At 48.1% G+C, this 18,020-nt stretch overlaps 1 protein-coding gene across 5 annotated transcripts in view; it reads left to right on the forward strand.

Annotated features, from left to right (window-relative positions):
- Nucleotides 1-18,020, forward strand: part of LOC140205041 (nesprin-2-like) — a 209,158-nt gene that overhangs the window by 11,540 nt on the left and 179,598 nt on the right. For all 5 annotated transcript variants that reach the window (XM_072272150.1, XM_072272167.1, XM_072272130.1 and 2 more), the window contains exons 6-10: nucleotides 122-223; nucleotides 3,644-3,781; nucleotides 8,346-8,471; nucleotides 12,143-12,354; nucleotides 13,960-14,128. In XM_072272150.1, coding sequence (XP_072128251.1) covers nucleotides 122-223; nucleotides 3,644-3,781; nucleotides 8,346-8,471; nucleotides 12,143-12,354; nucleotides 13,960-14,128 — 747 coding nt within the window. The remainder of the gene's footprint in view (nucleotides 1-121; nucleotides 224-3,643; nucleotides 3,782-8,345; nucleotides 8,472-12,142; nucleotides 12,355-13,959; nucleotides 14,129-18,020) is intronic.

Genomic DNA, 18,020 nt, shown 5'->3' on the forward strand with positions numbered 1-18,020 from the left:
AACTTCGGTCAGTGCTGGGCTGCCTATATCTGGGGCTGGCCTGCAGCTTCGGACTGAGAGGGTTTGCTGGACCTTTGGTCGCCTCTGTCTGCTTGATTGTCCCGTGTCACTCTCCCTGCAGGACCAGGCTCGGGCATGGGAACAGGAGGTCCGCACCTTCCATGAGAAGGCATTGAGGATCCAGAAGCTGCTGGAGTGGGAGGAGGTGCCGCTTGAGTTACAGGTAAGGGAGGGTTCTCTGTAGCAACAGGGCACCCTTCTGCCGGACGGGTGGCTGGATGGGAGAGGGAGTAGCAAGGTTTCACTCTGAATTGGCATGGGGCGTTGATCGTATGTTCTGTGGAACGGTCAGCCATGGTGGGTTGGCACGGTAGCATAATGCTATTACAGCTACAGCTGTGAGATTGGGGTTCAGTTCCCGTGACTGTCTGTAAGGAGTTTCTATGTTCTCCCCGTGACCATGTAGGTTTCCTCTGGGTGACCTAGTTTCCTCCCATGTTCTAAAGACGTTTGTAAGTTGTGGGCATGCTAAGTGGGCCTCAGAAGCTGCACTTTTTTATGTCCCAATGCTGTTCTGAGTTCTGTGTGCTAAATTCATAAGCGATTTATTGAAATAGTGAGAGATGGTTGAGCTCTGTGACACAGAGGATCAGGGTGTTGTAGAACGTGATTTGCAAACAGCCAGAGCACAAGTACAGTGAGTCGTTATGGAAGTGCTATTGTTTACTGTTTGGGGAACTGAATACAAAGGTGGGGAGGTGGCAGAGTTATGTACAGTAAACTGTTTTACTTGCTGGGGTTATCAAGGCAGCAGGCATGATTGCATTTATTCCCCGTCCTTGTGAAGGAAATAAAAATATAACTTTAGTGTATAGTTACTGATGTGTTTAACACAGAAGGTGGTGGGTGCAGGGAACAACTGCCAGATGTGGTGACAGAGACAGATTCATTAAGAGTCTCTTACTGCAGATAGGTACGTGGATGAAAGGAAAATGGAGGGTGGTGCAAGAGTGAAAGGAAAAGCTTGTCTTCAAGCTACTGAACTGGTGTGGATAACTTAACCTGCCACAACTCTGCAGCCTACAGACTCACTTTCAACACTTTCAAAACTCTACAGCTCATGTTCTCAAAGATTTTTTATAAAGTTTGTCTTTTGCACATTGGTTGTTTGTCAGTCTTTGTTTATGTATATTGTATTTCATATTTTTTCCTGTAAAACCCTGTAAGGAAGTGAATCTCAAGGTAAAATATGGTAACGTACATGTAATTTGATATTAGATTTAGTCTGAACTTTGAGTTTTGCATACTGTTCACACAGGTCATTACAACAGTGAATTGAAAACTACAAGGACTCCGTCTGTCTCAGGGACAACTGTTTAGGAGGGGACTCAGGTCATGAGTCTGGGGTCTTTGGTCTGAGTTGATGGGTCAGGAAGTTTGGATATGGGACCCAGTGTAGAGATTGGGTCCAGGGATCTTGGATTTATGATCTTTGGGTTTGTGTATGGGCATCAGCTTTGTGGGGGGGGGGGTGTCTTTGGCTTACAATACAAGGAGTCTGTGGTTTGGGGGTGTGAGGGGCTTTAGAGCTATTTGGGGAACTGAATTTCCAAATCCCAGAATTTCAGAATTGTTTAAAAACGTGACCACAGAAGGCCAGAAGTTGGTAGGGTGGTTAAGAATGTGTATGATGTGTTGGCCTTTATTAGTCGGGTGATTGAGTTCAAGAGCTGTGAGGTAATGCTGCACACTTGGATTATTGTGTTTAATTTTGGTCACATTATTGTAGGAGGGATGTGAACTCATTAGAGAGGATCCAAAGGAGATTTGCCAGGATGCTGCTTGGATTAGAGAGCATGTTTTAATGAAAAACACAAGAGATTCTGCAGATGCTGGAAATCCAAAGTAATGAGTGCGAAGTGCTGGAGGAACTCAGCAGGTCAGGCAGCATTCGTGGAAAGGAATAAGCAGTCGATGTTTTAGACAATAGACAATAGGTGCAGGAGTAGGCCATTCGGCCCTTCGAGCCAGCACCGCCATTCATTGTGATCATGGCTGATCATCCACAATCAGTACCCTGTTCCTGCCTTCTCCCCATATCCCTTGACTCCGCTATCATTAAGAGCGCTATCTAACTCTTTCTTGAAAGCATCCAGAGAATTGGCCTCCACTGCCTTCTGAGGCAGAGCATTCCACAGATCCACAACTCTCTGGGTGAAAAAGCTTTTCCTCAACTCCGTTCTAAATGGCCTACCCCTTATTCTCAAATTGTGGCCTCTGGTTCTGGACTCCCCCAACATCAGGAACATGTTTCCTGCCTCTAGCGTGTCCAGTCCCTTAATAATCTTATATGTTTCAATCAGGTCCCCATTCATCCTTCTAAATTCCAGTGTATACAAGCCCAGTCGCTCCAATCTTTCAACATATGACAGTCCCGCCATCCTGGGAACTAACCTCGTGAACCTCCGCTGCACTCCCTCAATAGCAAGAATGTCCTCCTCAAATTTGGAGACCAAAACTGTACACAGTACTCCAGGTGTGGTCTCACCAGGGCCCTGTACAACTGCAGAAGGAGCTCTTTGCTCCTATACTCAACTCCCCTTGTTATGAAGGCCAACATGCCATTAGCTTTCTTCACTACCTGCTGTACCTGTATGCTTACTTTCAGTGACTGATGAACAAGACCCTTCATCAATCTGTTTATTCCTCTCCTTCGATGCTACCTGACCTAAGATTTTTATTTTTTATTTAGAGGGAGACAGTGTGGAGTAGGTCCTTCTGGCCCTTCGAGATCACGCCACCCCAGCAACCCCTGATTAGCCTAACCACGGGGCAATTTACAGTGACTCGCTAACCTACCAATTGGTATGTCTTTAGACTGTGGGAGGAAACCAGAGCGCCTGGAGGAAACCCACGCATCCCACGGGGAGGACAGACACCAGCACTTTGTGCACATCGTATGAGGGTAGCTTGAGCGAGCTAGGGCTTTGCTCTGGAGTGAAGCAATATGAGAAGTGACTTGATAGAGATGTACAAAATGATAAGAGGCCTTGATAGAACAGACAGCCAGAGACTGTTTCCCCAGGGTGGAGATGGCTAATATGAGGGGGTCTAATTTTAAGGTGATTGGAGGAAAGTATAGGGGGGATGTCAGAGTTGATTTTTTTTTGACACAGAATGATTGGTGTGTGGAACGCTCTTCTGAGGTGATGGTAGACGCGGATACATCAGGGACATTTAAGACGCTCTTAGATATACACATGGATGAAAGAAAACTGGAGGAAAGGGGTGATTTGGTTAAAAGGTTGGCACAACTGAGCTGTAATGTTCTATAAAAGTAGGAATGGGGCCAGGAACAGCCAGATTGTGGTGAAAACTAACTTGCCCATTGTTGTTCAAGGGAGGGAACTTGCTGGCATTCCCCCGCCTGGTTGATACGTGACTCCCGTCAGCACGTACATGATTTATGGTGGCAACACCCTGGGAATCAGCATTGGCCAAAATCAGGCTCCATGTAGCCCGTGAGCTGTGGTTTGGGGTGCAAGGGGTCCTTCCATTGTGGCCTTGAGTAGGTCAGGATGTAACCCAGCAACAGAATGCTCTGAACTTTGACCTTTAACCACAGCTCCTTGCCTCGACCTAGGTGCTGGAATCGGCATTGTGGAAGGAGCTGGACCAGATGAGTGGAGGTCAGCGGGATCCCGGAGGCGACCTGTCACAGACTGAGGAAAGGGTTGAGACCACCCCAGCGTCCATCCCGACCATGGCCATGGAGAAACAGGTAATGGAGGCTTGGCAAGGTCCATCTAATCTGGCTTGCCCTCAGCCAGTGCCTCTTCAATGCCCTGGGACACCATGGACGTCTGACCATTACCAGTGGGGAAGAGAGGCCTTCCTCAACAGGGGGAGCTAACGCAAGTACTTTAATGGGGTAGGGGCAAACAGGAGGAAGGACCCATCTTGTGGCCCCTCAAGGGACACCTCCACACCGAGGGAAGGAGAACATCATAGAAAGAGAAGTGATTTTTGTGGGACTGTCTGAGGGAGGGACATTGGTCAGGACGCTGGGAGAAGTCATGTGGCTGGAAATCCTTCCTTGGGATCTGTAGGTTGAGGGTGGAGTTTTACAGAGCATCTCAAGCCCCACCACACCAAATGGTGACGTAACCAGTTAGAATGCTCTCCACAGTACATCTGTAGAAAATTGCGAGAGTCTTTGGTGACATACCAACTCCTAATGAGATATAGCAACTGGTGTGCCACCTTTGTAATTGCATCAGTATGTTGGACCCAGGGTAGATCTTCAGAGATGTTGACACCCAGGAAGATGAAACTGTTCACCCTTTCCCCTGCTGACCCCTCAATGAGGTCTAGTGTGTGTTCACCCAACTTCCCCTTCCTAAAGTCCACAATCCGTTCTCTGGTCTTGCCGATATAACCCTCAGGCTCGGCCAGCACGTTGTTCGTCTAGGGGAAAACAACTTCTGGCCCAGCCAAACTGAGAAATCTCGTCTGTGTGGATGCTGCATGATGTGTTGCCTGGTTACAAATCCGCACCGCAAAATATCAGACAGTACACCGTATGCAGTTAAATGATTCAACTTTATAAATCTTAATCTGACTGTGGGGTTAGTAAAGAAAATAAAAAGTAAAAGGGCCCATTTTAAGGAAGAAGTCTATTGTGCATCGTTGGAGCTCACTGTTTGTTCATCTGTTCCCGTCGATCTCCGAGCGTCACCGTCCTTCGGATCCTCACTCCTCAGTCCACTCTGTCCGGTGGTCTTGCGACGTTCTCCATTCGCGTCCTCTCTCTCCATTGCTCCCCAGTGAAAGACTGTGAAAATCTCTCTTCCAGACTCACAAGAAAGAACAACATTTCTCCCGTTGGATAACATACATTCCAAAGCCCCGTTATCTCTAGTCACAACCCAAACATTGCTGCTGCAGAGAAGCCATTACATTAGCAGTGAAACATTACATAGAAGCCATTGCATTAGCCTTAGCAGTGAAACCTTACGGTGTGTTACACTGACATTGAGCGCAAGGTTGGTGCTGCGATACAACTCAACCAGCTGGTCTATCTCACTCCTGTACTCCTCCCCATTACCGTCTGAAACTCTGCCAACAAGAGTTGTGGCATCAGCAAATTCATGGACGGTGTTTGATCCGTGTCGAGCTACACAGTCATAGCACGGTGGGCCGCCACAGGTTTTCAGTGCCCTACCGGGTACACCATTAAGGCCTGATACAATGCAAGGGCTCACCCTCTTGAAAGATGTTCTGATGTCGTTTCTGAGACCAAGATCACAAGGTCACCAGGTGCTGCAGGGATTCCCACAGTGTAATTTTCAGAATCAGAATCAGGTTTATTATCACCGGCATGTGACGTGAAATTTGTTAACCTAGCAGCAACAGTTCGATGCAATACATAATCTTGCAGAAAGAAAAAAAATATAAAATTAAAATAATAAATAAACAAGTAAATCAATTATTTATATTGAATAGATTAAAAATGTGCAAAAACAGAAATACTGTATATTTTTTTTAAAAAGTGAGGTAGTGTCCAAAGTTTCAATGTCCATTTAGGAATCGGATGGCAGAGGGGAAGAAGCTGTTCCTGAATCGCTGAGTGTGTGCCTTCATGCTTCTGTATCTCTTACCTGATGGTAACAGTGAGAAAAGTGCATGTCCTGCATGCTGGAGGTCCTTAATAATGGACGCTGCCTTTTTGAGACACCGCTCCCTGAAGATGTCCTGGTTAGTTTGTAGGCTAGTACCCAAGGTGGAGCTGATTAGATTTACAACCTTCTGCAGCTTCTTTTGGTCCTGTGCAGTAGCCCCTCCATACCAGACAGTGATACAGCCTGTCAGAATGCTCTCCACAGTACAACTATAGAAGTTTTTGAGTGTATTTGTTGACGTGCCAAGTCTCTTCAAACTTCTAATAAAGTATAGCCACTGTCTTGCCTTCTTTATAACTACATTGATATATTGTGACCAGGTTAGATCCTCAGAGATCTTGACACTCAGGATCTTGAAACTGCTCACTCTCTCCACTTCTGATCCCTCTATGAGGATTGGTATGTGTTCCTTCATCTTACCCTTCCTGAAGTCCACAGTCAGCTCTTTCGTCTTACTGACGTTGAGTGCCAGGTTGTTGCTGCGGCACCGTTCCACTAGTTGGCATATCTAGCTCCTGTGTGCCCTCTCGTCACCACCTGAGATTCTACCAACAACGGTTATATCATCAGCAAATTTATAGATGGTATTTGAGCTATGCCTAGCCACACAGTCATGTGTATATAGAGAGTAGAGCAGTGGGCTAAGCACGTGCCCCTGAGGTGCGCCAGTGTTGATCATCAGCGAAGAGGATATGTTATCACCAATCCGCACAGACAGTGATCTTCTGGTTAGGAAGTCGAGGATCCAATTGCAGAGGGAGGTACAGAGGCCCAGTTTCTGTAACTTCTCAATCAGGGTTGTGGGAATAATGGTATTAAATGCTGAGCTATAGTTGATGAGCAGCATCCTGACGTAGGTGTTTGTATTGTCCAGGTGGTCTAAAACCGTGTGGAGAGTCATTGAGATTGCATCTGCTATTGACCTATTGTGGTGATAGGCAAATTGCAATGGGTCCAGGTCCCTCTTGAGACAGAAGTTCAGTCTAGTCATGACCAACCTCTCAATGCATTTCATCACTGTTGATGTGAGTGCTACCGGACGATAGTCATTAAGGCAGTTCACATTATTCTTCTTAGGCTCTGGTATAATTGTTGCCTTTTTGAAGCAAGTGGGAACTTCTGCCCATAGCAGTGAGAGGTTGAAAATGTCCTTGAATACTCCCACTGGTTGGTTGGCACAGGTTTGCAGAGCCTTACCAGCTACTCCATCGGGACCTTCTGCCTTGCGAGGATTCACTCTCTTTAAAGACAGCCTAACAACGGCCTCTGAGACGGAGATCACAGGGTCATCAGGTGCAGCAGGGATCTTCACAGCTGTAGTTGTGTTCTCCCTTTCGAAGCGTTATAGAGAAAATCCAGCACATGCAGAAAATAAGGTGCAAGGCAGTAACGAGGTAGATTGTAAGATCGAGGTTCATACTGAGGAACAATATAATAGTCCTAAAACAGCGGAGCCTAATTGTTTGTGCGTTTGGGTTTTTGCATCTTCTGCCCGGTGGGAGGGGGCAGCGGAGAGAATATCCAGTGTGGGTGGGGTCTTTGATTATGAGAATATCCAGGGTGGGAGGGAGTAGCGGAGAGAATATTCAGGGTGTGTGGGGTCTGATTATGCTGGTTGCTTTACTGAAGCAGTGGGAGTGTCAATAGAGCCCACAGAATGGTGGCTAGTTTCCGTGAATGTGCCGAGCTGTGTCCACAACTCTGCAGTTTTTTGTGGTCATGATTAGACCAGTTAATGTACTAAGTGTAGACCAGTTAATGTACTAAGTGTAAACGTGAGTTTCTCCACGTGCTAGAAATCTTAGGGGGAAGAAGTGGGGGGGGGCGCGGTCTGAGATGTGGGTGGGGTACTGATGTTGATGGGATGGGACTTAACTAACTTCCTGTCCATTACATGGCTGGCATTTAGGACAGTAGGTCCTCCATCTCTGTCTGTTCAGCAATGTCCAGGGCTTCCTTCATCATGCCAGTAGCTTCCCCTCGAGTTTCACTACAGTCAGTCATGCAAGTCCTGGGTGGAGACTCAGGAATATCGTCGCACTCAGATGTGGAAGGATTCTTCATTGCTGTTTCTGTAGGAGTCGGGGTTGTTAACCCTGAGCTGAACCCCTGGATCAGGAGGGTCGGTGGCCCACTCAGTCTGGCCTTTGACCTGTTGGCATGGGTGATTCCACCAAGAGCCAGAGGATGGAGCCCTGACTCCAGCCAACGTAACTCTCTGGGTCATTGAGGCACGCAAGCCTCCAAAACACGACAAGGTTGTGGTCCTCTTGGAGGTGATGGGATGGGAGAGGCAGGTGAAACAGGATGGTGTTGGTGGGAAGGAGGGCTTGGAATGTGTGTGGAGGTGGGCTTGTTGGGAGGGGTTGGGATGACAAAGAAGGAATGGTTTGTCGGAAGATGAGGAGTGGGGACCAGGGTGAGAGTATACAGAAGGCGTGTGGGGTGTGGTGGGGAGGTGACGTGAGTTGGGGAGTGTTGAGGGTGTGGGTGAGGATCAGGATAGAAAGGGTGATGAGGGAGAAGGTTGGGGAGTGTGAGGGGTGGTGAGCACTGAAGGGGTGAAAATGGTGGGGGAAGACACTCTGGGGAGGGTGTCGGCAGACAGCCACGATTCCTTCTGCAGGTCTCCAGCAGAGACTCAGGCATACCCTCCGTTCACAGGTTAGGCAGTTCGGCCTGGATCTCGGGGGAGGAGGTCAACAGTGTTCCGCAGAAGCCCAGGACGAGCAGGAGGAGGCGATGTGGAACGATGACGATGTGACACCAACAGCAGAGGAGCTGCCCCAGGTAACCTTCACTGCCTCTAGATCCCCTCCTCCTCAACCAGACTGGAAAGTGGATTAAAGATTAGCTTTATTTGGCACATGTACAGCAAAAAAATCAAAACGTAGAGTGAAATGTGTTGTTTATGTTAACGACCAACACAGCCCAGGGATGTGCTGGGGGAAGCCCACTAATATTACCATGGTTCCAGTGCAAACATAACATGCTTACAACTTACTAACCCTAATTGGGACGTCCTCGGAACGGGAGAGGAAACCAGAGCCCCTGGAGGAAATCCATGCGGTCATGGGGAGAACGTACAGACTCCTCACAGACAATGGTGTGAATTGAACCCTAATTTGCGGGCACTGTAAAGTTTTGAGCTACCCGCTAGGCTACCGTGACGCCCCAGAGAGATTGTGTTGAACCTACACAGAACCGTGGTTGGCTCACACTCAGAGCCCGTGTTCCAGGACACCCGAGGAGAGTCGTTTCCCCCTGAGTCTCATCATCAACGTCCTTGGGTTCACCACCACGTCGAGCACACAGATACTTCAACCAAGAGTGGGTCGAAGGTGTGGGATCACGCGGTGAGTGTGTGAGGGGCGAGACTCACTTGATCAGTATGCTGATACGCTGACTGATGAGTCCAGTGTGCCAGGCCACCCCGTGTACCTGTGGCACCACTTTCAGTGAACCATGTACTTGGGCACTCCTTGCAGTGCCAGCGATCACCCTTCAGGGGTTCAGTTCTCACCCCTGTCTGTAAGAACGTAGACGAGGGTAGAACAGCGGATGTTGCTTATATGAACCTTAGCAAGGCCTTTGAGGTGTCTTGTGGCAGCTGGTCAGGAGGGACAGATTGCTTGGGATCCAGGGACAGAGAGGGATTGGATTAACAATTGGCTTATTGCCAGGAGGCCGAGGGTGATGGTCAAGGGCTGTTACTCACATGGAAGTTTTCGTTGTGTCAAAGGGTTCGGGGCTATGTCCTCTGTTTTTTATAATTTATATCAACGATTCGGATGTGAATGGTGAGTAAGGTGCAGATAATACTAACAATGTGGGGTTTTAGATGATGAAAATTTACAGCAGGATCTAGATCAGCCCTGTATGCGGGTGAGGACTGGCAAATTGGCAAAGTCGATACGTATAGGGTATTGCCTTTTGAGAGATCAAACCAGGATAGGACATAAAGTGAATGGTTGGACAATGGAAATAGGTCGTAGAGTGATTCAACATAAAAACAGACCATTCAGCCCGAATTGTTTGTACTTGAGCCAGTCCCTTTTGCCTGTATTTGGCCCATATCCCTCTAAACCTTTCCCATCCAAGGCTCAAGGTACATTTATTGTCGAAGTATGCATGCAGTATCCAACTTTGAGATCCATGTACCTGAAATATTGTAACTGCTATAGCCACCTCTAGCACTTCCTCTGGCAGCTCATTCTGGAGACCTTCTGGTCTTAAGAGCATTTTAAAAGAGGAGGAGAAGTCAGAAGACGATTTTGATGAGCTGGGTACATGGGCTGCGGACTGGCAAAATGGCTTTCAATCCAGATAAACGTGAGGTATTGCATTTGGGAGATCAAACTAGGGTTAGACTTGTACAGTGAATGATCGAGCCCTGGAGAGCATTATGGATCAGAGGAACCCAGGGGTGCAAGTGTATAGTTCACTGAAAGCAGCATCACTGGTAGACAGGCTGGTGAAGAAGGCATTTGGGAGCTGGGTTTTCATCGAGCAGGGCACTCAATATAGGAGTTGGGATGTTATCTCGCAGTTATATAACACGCTGGTAAGGCTGTACTTGGAGTATTGTGGACAGTTTTGGTCACCCTGTTACAAGAAAGATGCTGTAGAGTCTTTGAGCACTACAGCACAGAAACAAGCCATTCAACCTATCTAGACCATGCTAGACTCCAATTTTCTGCCCAGTCCCGTCTATCTGCATCCTGACAATATCCCTCCAAACCACTCCCATCCATGTATCTATCAAATTTCTTAAGTGTTACAATTAAACTGGAAAGAGCATAGAAAAGTTTTATCAGGATGTTGCCAGGTCTGGAGGACCCGAGTTGTAAGGAAAGATTGAATAGGTTAGGACTGTCCTCCTTAGAATGTAGAGGATTGAGGGGAGATTTGATAGAGGTATATGAAATTGAGGGGTATAGGTAGGGTAAATGCAAACAGGCTTTTTCCACTGAGGCCTGGTGGGACTACAACCAGAGGTCATGGGTTAAGGGTGAAAAGTGACAAGTTTAAGGGGAGCATGAGGGAAAGTTTCTTCACTCAGAGGGTGGTGAGAGTGTGGAATGAGCTGCCAGCACAAATGATGCATGTGAGCTCAGTTTCAACGTTTAAGAGAAGTCTGGATAGGTACATGGATAGCAGGGGTATGGTCCTGGTGCAAGTCGATGGGAGTAGGCAGCTTAAGTGGTTTTGGCATGGACTAGATGGGCTGAAGGGCCTGTTTCTGTGCTGTACTTTTCTGTGACTCTGTGATGTTGCCTGGACTTGGGGGCCTGAGTTACAAAGGGAGGTTGCGTAAACTGGGACTTTATCTGCTGGAATGTAGGACAGTGAGGGGTAGCCTGACAGAGGTTTATAGAGTGAGGGTAACCTGACACAGGTTTATAGTGAGGGGTAACCTGACATGGGTTTATAGTGAGGGGTAGCCTGACACAGGTTTATAGAGTGAGGGGTAACCTGACACGGGTTTATAGTGAGGGGTAACCTGACAGAGGTTTATAGTGAGGGGTAGCCTGACACTGTTTATAGAGTGAGGGGTAACCTGACACGGGTTTATAGTGAGGGGTAACCTGACATGGGTTTATAGTGAGGGGTAACCTGACACTGTTTATAGAGTGAGGGGTAACCTGACACTGTTTATAGACTGAGGGGTAACCTGACATGGGTTTATAGTGAGGGGTAACCTGATACGGTTTATAGTGAGGGGTAACCTGACACCGGTTTATAGTGAGGGGTAACCTGACACAGGTTTATAGAGTGAGGGTAACCTGACACAGGTTTATAGAGTGAGGGGTAATCTGACACAGGTTTATAGAGTGAGGGGTAACCTGACACAGGTTTATAGTGAAGGGTAATCTGACAGAGGTTTATAGAGTGAGGGGTAACCTGACACAGGTTTATAGTGAAGGGTAACCTGACACGGGTTTATAGACTGAGGGGTAGCCTGACACGGGTTTATAGAGTGAGGGGTAACCTGACACAGTTTATAGTGAGGGTAACCTGACGGAGGTTTATAGAGTGAGGGTAACCTGACAGAGGTTTATAAGATTGTGAGGAGGCATAGACAGGGTGAAAGCACAGAGCCTTTTCCAGGGAGGCAAAATTTAAGGTCAGAGATGAAAGATTTAAAAGGGATGTCAGGGCAGCTCTTTCACACAAAGGGTGGGGTGTGTTAGGAATGTGCTGTCAGGAATAGTGGTTGAGGTGAGCACATTAGCTACATTTACAAACCACCTAGAGAAGTACATGGATAGGAGAGTTCAGAGAGGTTGGGGCCAAACATGGACAGATAGGACGAGCTCGCTGGTGTTTCTGTGAGACTGCTGTTTGACTGGGGAACAGGGCCGCCTCGGTGGTGTTTGTGCTGTGAGCAGGGAGAGGGATGGTGGGGAGGGTAGTGAGGACGAGTGTTCACGACCTGCCTTCCCTCCGCTGTCTTGCAGATCCTGCCCATGGAACAGGGGTCGAGCAGTGACTGTCCCCTTCCTCAGCAGTGTGAGCAGGGAGAGGGACCGGCAGAGGGACCGGCTGACGACCCAGTCCCAATGGCAGGGGCACGGGCCCAGCCGCTCCAGGATGAAGGTTATTGGAACGAGATATCCGACACTGGCTATCTGGTGGACAGGCTGAGGGCCGAGCAGGGGACCACGGAGAGGTGAGTGCTGGGGAGCTCTAGTGTTTCAGAACTGTAAGTACAGTAAAGCAGACACCCCACAGCCCCTGGCTACTCCAGCTCCCCCCCCCCCCCCCACGTGTGCGGAATAGGTGGCACTGGAAATGCCCGCAGTGTGTGGGTGAAGGTAGAATCTGGGGGGGGGGGTGATAACAGTGCGGGGAGAATAAAATAGGTGGCTGATGGTCAGCATGGACTCGATGGGCTAAATGGCCTTCACCCCTCTGCTGTATCTGTCTGTGGTTGTATTGACACTGTAGTTAGTCTGGGTACTGGTGTGATGCCCCATTGGTATACCAGTCTGTGGTTATTTTTGTCAGGGTGTCTCGCCCCTCCCCTGTACCAGCGGGCGGACGATAGCCTGTTGTGGACAGTAAAGGTGTGGGCCTTATGCTCAGTACCCTCTCCTGTCCCTGACCCCTGCTTACGCAGGCCCAACAGCTGAGATAGCCCGTCGGAGCCTCTGCTTCCGCAATTGGCGTGACCCCTCTGACCCTCACCGGTTTTTAATCGCTGCACCACAGAGGCCATCCTATCCTGTTGGTTCGCAGCAACTGCTCTGCGCGTGACCGCAAGAAACTGCAGGGGGTTGTGGACACAGCTCAGCACATCACAGGAACCAGCCTCCCCTCCACGGACTCTGCCGACAATCCCCACTGCCTCAGTAAGCAGACAGCATAATCAAAGACCCCACCCACCCGGAACATTCTTCTCCTGCCTCCCATCGGGCAGAAGATAGCAAAAGCCAGAAAGTGTGTACACCTGGTTCAAGGGTGGTTTCTAGTCCACTGTCACCAGACTATTGTACGAGAAGATGAACTCTTGGTCTCCCAGTCTACTTTGTTCTGGCTCTGCATCTCTTAGACTTTCTGCACCACATGTCTGTAAATTGTAACACCTTATTCTGCACTGTTATGTTTTCTTGTTTACCACAATGACTTGTGTGTGTAATGATCTGTCTGGGTGGCAGGCAAACAAAAGCTTTTCGCTGTGTCTCAGTTCCCATAACAGTCATAAGCTAACTCCTAATACAAGCAGCCACACACGGTTTTGTGTTGTAATCAGCCCACGTCTGACCCTGTGAGGGCTTGTTTACTTCCAGTCTAATTGGAAAGGGATTACTGTGACAGACAGTGTGCCAGCTCTTAGTGCGAACCGACACTCTTCATCAGATTCAGATCAGCTCTCCTCTCCCCATGGCAGGCTCGGTAGTGTAGTGGTTAGCATAGTGCTTCAGGGTGACAGGAATCAGGGTTCAATTCCTGCTGCTACCTGTAAGGACTTTATACGTTCTCTCTGTGACTGTACGGGTGCTCTGGACTTGCCGCACATTCCAAAGACGTACGGTTAAGGTTAGTGAGTTGTGGGCATGTTATGTTTGCACTGGGAGTGTGGCAACACCTGCACATCCTCAGACAGGTGGTCGCTGGTGCAAACGACATGTTTCGCTGTATGTTTCGATGTACCAGCGATAGATAAAGCTCACCTTTAAAAGGCTCGACCCACTCCCTCCTCCGACCGTCCCACCTCGCAAGTCAGCCCGACACCGGGGTCTCAGCCCTTCAGCCAACAATCCTGTTTCCACAGCTCGGCGCGGAGGATCGGAGAGAGCCACACCTGCACCGCGGAGGAGTCACCGGAGGGCAAGAGAGCCCCATGGGAGACCACCGGGGTCAGTGACTGGCTGCAGCACTCGACGTTTCTGCCTGACGCTGGAGGCTCGGAGTCCAGTGGAGAACCCGAGGCTGGAGAGGAGGTAGAGGGGCATGCAGGGCTACAGTGTGGTTGGCTGGATCTGATCCAGGGGCAGATTGGAGGGTGATGTGTGTAATAACACTACCCTGAGAGTGGGTTACAGGCCTGGATCTAATCCAGAGGTTCGGGGAGTTAATATATAGAGTTACAGATCCCCGAGAGTGGATTGCAGGTGGGAGCCAATCCTGAGGCAGGTTGGAGGGTTATACAGTGGTTTTAAAAAATATTCACCACCCCACCCCACCCCACCCCACCCCACCCCACCCCACCCCGGATGTTTTCATGTTTTATTGTTTAACAACATTGAATCACAATGGATTTTATTTGGCTTTTTTGACACTGATCAACAGAAAAAGACTCTTCCGTATCAAAGTGAAATCAGACCTCTACAGTGCAAGCTAAATTAATTACAGATATAAAACACAAAATAGTTGATTGCATAAATATTCACCGACTTCAAGTCAATATTTAGGAGATGAAGCTTTGGCAGCAATTACAGCCTTGAGACTGTGTGGATAGGTCTCTATCGGCTTTGCACATCTGGACACTGCAATATTTCCCCATTCTTCTTTACAAAATTGCTCAAGCTCTGTCAGATTGCATGGTGATCATGAGTGAACAGCCCTTTTCAAGTCAAGCCACAAATTCTCAATCGGATTGAGGTCTGAACTCTGACTTGGCCACTCCAGGACATTAACTCTTGTTTTTAAGTCATTCCTATGTAGCTCTGGCTTGAGGTCATTGTCTTGCTGGAAAACAAATCTTCTTCCAAGTCACAGTTCTCTTGCAGATTGCATCAGGTTTTCCTCCAGGGTTTCCTGAATTTAGCTGAATTCATTTTACCCTCTACCTTCACAAGCCTTCCAGGGCCTGCTGCAGTGAAGCATCCTCACAACATGATGCAGCCACCACCATGCTTCACAGTAGGCATGATATGTTTTTGATGATGTGTGGTGTTTGGCTTATGCCAAAAATAGGATTTAGTCTGATATCCAAAATGCTCAATTTTTGTTTCATTAGACCATTGAACCTTTTTCCAGCTGACTTCAGAGTCTCCCACATGCCTTCTGGCACACTTTAGCCAAGATTTCATGTGGGTTTTTTTCAATAGTGGGTTTCTCTTTCCTGCTCCCCCACAAAGCTGCGACTGGTGAAGCACCTGGACAACAGTTGTTGTGTGCACAGCCTCTCCCATCTCAGCCACTGAAGCTTGTAACTCCTGCAGAGCTGTCGTAGGTCTCTTGGTGGCCTCCCTCATTAGTCCCTTCTTGCACGGTCACTCAGTGTTGAGGACAGCCTGCTCTAGGCAGATTTTCAGCTGTGCTATATTCTTTCCATTTCTCAATGACTGACCTAACTGTACTCCAAGGGGTAATCAGTGACTTGGAACTTCTCTTGTATCCATCTCCTGTCTTGTGCTTTTCAATAACTATTTTGCATTGTTGCTTGGAGTGTTCTTTTGTCTTCATGGTGTCATTTTTTGCCATGATTCTGACTCACATCAGTTGGACCTTCCAGATACAGGCACATTTTTACTACAATCAATTGAAACATCTTGACTGCACACAGGTGATCTCTATTTAACTAATTATGTCACTTCTAAAACCAATTGGCTGCACCAGTAATTATTTGGTGTGTCATATTAAAGGGGGGGGGGGGAGTGTGGTGCATGGCCAAGTGGATAAGGCATTGGACTAGCGATCTGAAGGTAGTGGGTTCAAGCCTTGGCCGAGGCAGTGTGTGCGTCCTTGAGCAAGGTACTTAACCACACAATGCTCCCGTCTACCCAGCTGAGAATGGGTACCGACAAAAATGCCGGGGGTTAACCTCGCGATAGACTGGTGTCCTATCCGGGGAGGGGGAAGTCTCGTACTCTCAGTCGCTTCACGCCACGGAAACCGGCATAAGCACCGGCCTGATGGGCCATGAGGCTCGTGAGAGACTTTAACTATTAAAGGGGAGGGGGGTGAAGACTCATGCAATCAATTATTTAATGTTTTATATTTGTAATTAATTTAGATCACTTTGTAGAGATCTGTTGTCACTTTGACACAAAAGTGTCTTTTTCTGTTGACCAAAAAAGCCAAATTAAATCCACTGTGATTCATTAAAACATCAAAAATTTCAAGGGGAGTGAATACTTTTTCTCGACATTGTCTATGAATAACAATACCTTGGGGAGTGGGTTACAGACTGGGATCTAATTCCGGGACAGATACGAGGATTATATGTGCAATAACAATACCCTGGGAGAGGGTTACAAACTAGGATCTAATCTGGGGTTCAGACAGTTTGTATGTGCAATAACCGATTCCTGGAGTGTGTGTCACATCAGATTGTACTCCACAATTTGGGATGCTATTTATCGTTTGTCAGCGCTGTGGTGGGAGTTCTATTGTGAAGTGATCTGTGAAATACGCTGTCCCTCCTCACCAAAGCCCGGGGATCTGTGTCGTATAGACATAAATTCTTTTTCACTCCATTTGCAGAGCCCAGCTGTGCTTTGTGTCGGCGAGGTGAAGTGGGCTGTGGGGCTGGAGTCTGTTACTGCTGAAGGGTCTGTGTGCTGAATGGAGGGGAAGGTGCAGGAGATGCCTCGTGCATATCAATCACCCTCTGGCTGTCGTTCCCTTCCCTGGCTTCTCTTTTGAATCAGTAGAAAGTTTTAGAAATATACGGCGGTAAAGTGATTAGTGCATCACTTTACAGCACCAGCGATCACTGGTCAGAGTTCGATTCCCGCCGCTGATCGTAAGAAGTTTGTGTGTTCTCCCCGTGACCACGTGGGTTTCCTCCGGGTGCTCTGGTTTCCTCCCACATTCCAAGGACGTATGGGTTAGGGTTAATAAGTTGTGAGTATGCTATGTTGGCATCTGAAGCATAGTGAGACTTGCGGACTTGCCAGCACGATTCTTGGATGGACTGAGTTGGTTGTTGACTCAAGCGATACATTTCACTGTACGCTTCGGAATTTCGATGTACATGTGACAAATAAAGCGATTCTTCTAAATAGAAAGTGACTCCATTTCTCAGTCTCAGACAACTGAGACCTGGATATGGCAAATGGTAGGTGCTTCCACTGTCGAGTGTGTGTGCAGGAGCGTGATCGTGGGAGACAGGCTGTGGCCGATTGGAAAGCACTCAGCAGACAGTGCAGGGGAAAGCCTGGAGGGAATTTCAGAGTCAGTCGCTGTGGTCAAGCTTTGATGGGCCAGCCAGAGCACATTTAACAGAAGTAAGACTTGGGCGGTGAATAGTAGGGCACATAGCACAGGGATCTGGGAACAGGGATCCCTCGTCACCGCATGGAATGCCGACCGTACTTTTCCCCATAGATGCTGCCTGGCCTGTTGAGTGCTGAGTTCCTCCAGCATTTTGTGTGTGTTGCTCGGATTTCCAGCATCTGCAGACTTTCTCTTGTTTGTCACAGGTAGATAGGGTCGTAAAGCAACACACATAAAAGTTGCTGGTGAACGCAGCAGGCCAGGCAGCATCTCTAGGAATGGGTACAGTTGATGTTTTGGGCCAAGACCTTTCATTGGGACTAACTGAAAGAAGAGCTAGTATGAGATTTGAAAGTTGGAGGGAGAGGGGGAGATCCGAAATGATAGGAGAAGACAGGAGGGAGAGGGATGGAGCCAAGAGAGTCTGAGTCAAAATGTGGTCGAAAAGTTGAAGAGCCGAAGAAATTACAGATGGGGAGCAGTGAGAGATGGTTTCACCGAACTTCCGTCGAAGAGAAGATTTAAACTTTTTCAGTGTAGGTATCACCGGAAGAGGCTTCGCTGTAGTGAATTTAAAAACGCAAACACGAGGAAATCTGCAGATGCTGGAATTTCAAGCAACACACATAAAAGTTGCTGGTGAACGCAGCAGGCCAGGCAGCATCTCTA

Source organism: Mobula birostris, chromosome 1 (genome assembly GCF_030028105.1).
Source record: "Mobula birostris isolate sMobBir1 chromosome 1, sMobBir1.hap1, whole genome shotgun sequence".
Taxonomy (NCBI): domain Eukaryota; kingdom Metazoa; phylum Chordata; class Chondrichthyes; order Myliobatiformes; family Myliobatidae; genus Mobula; species Mobula birostris.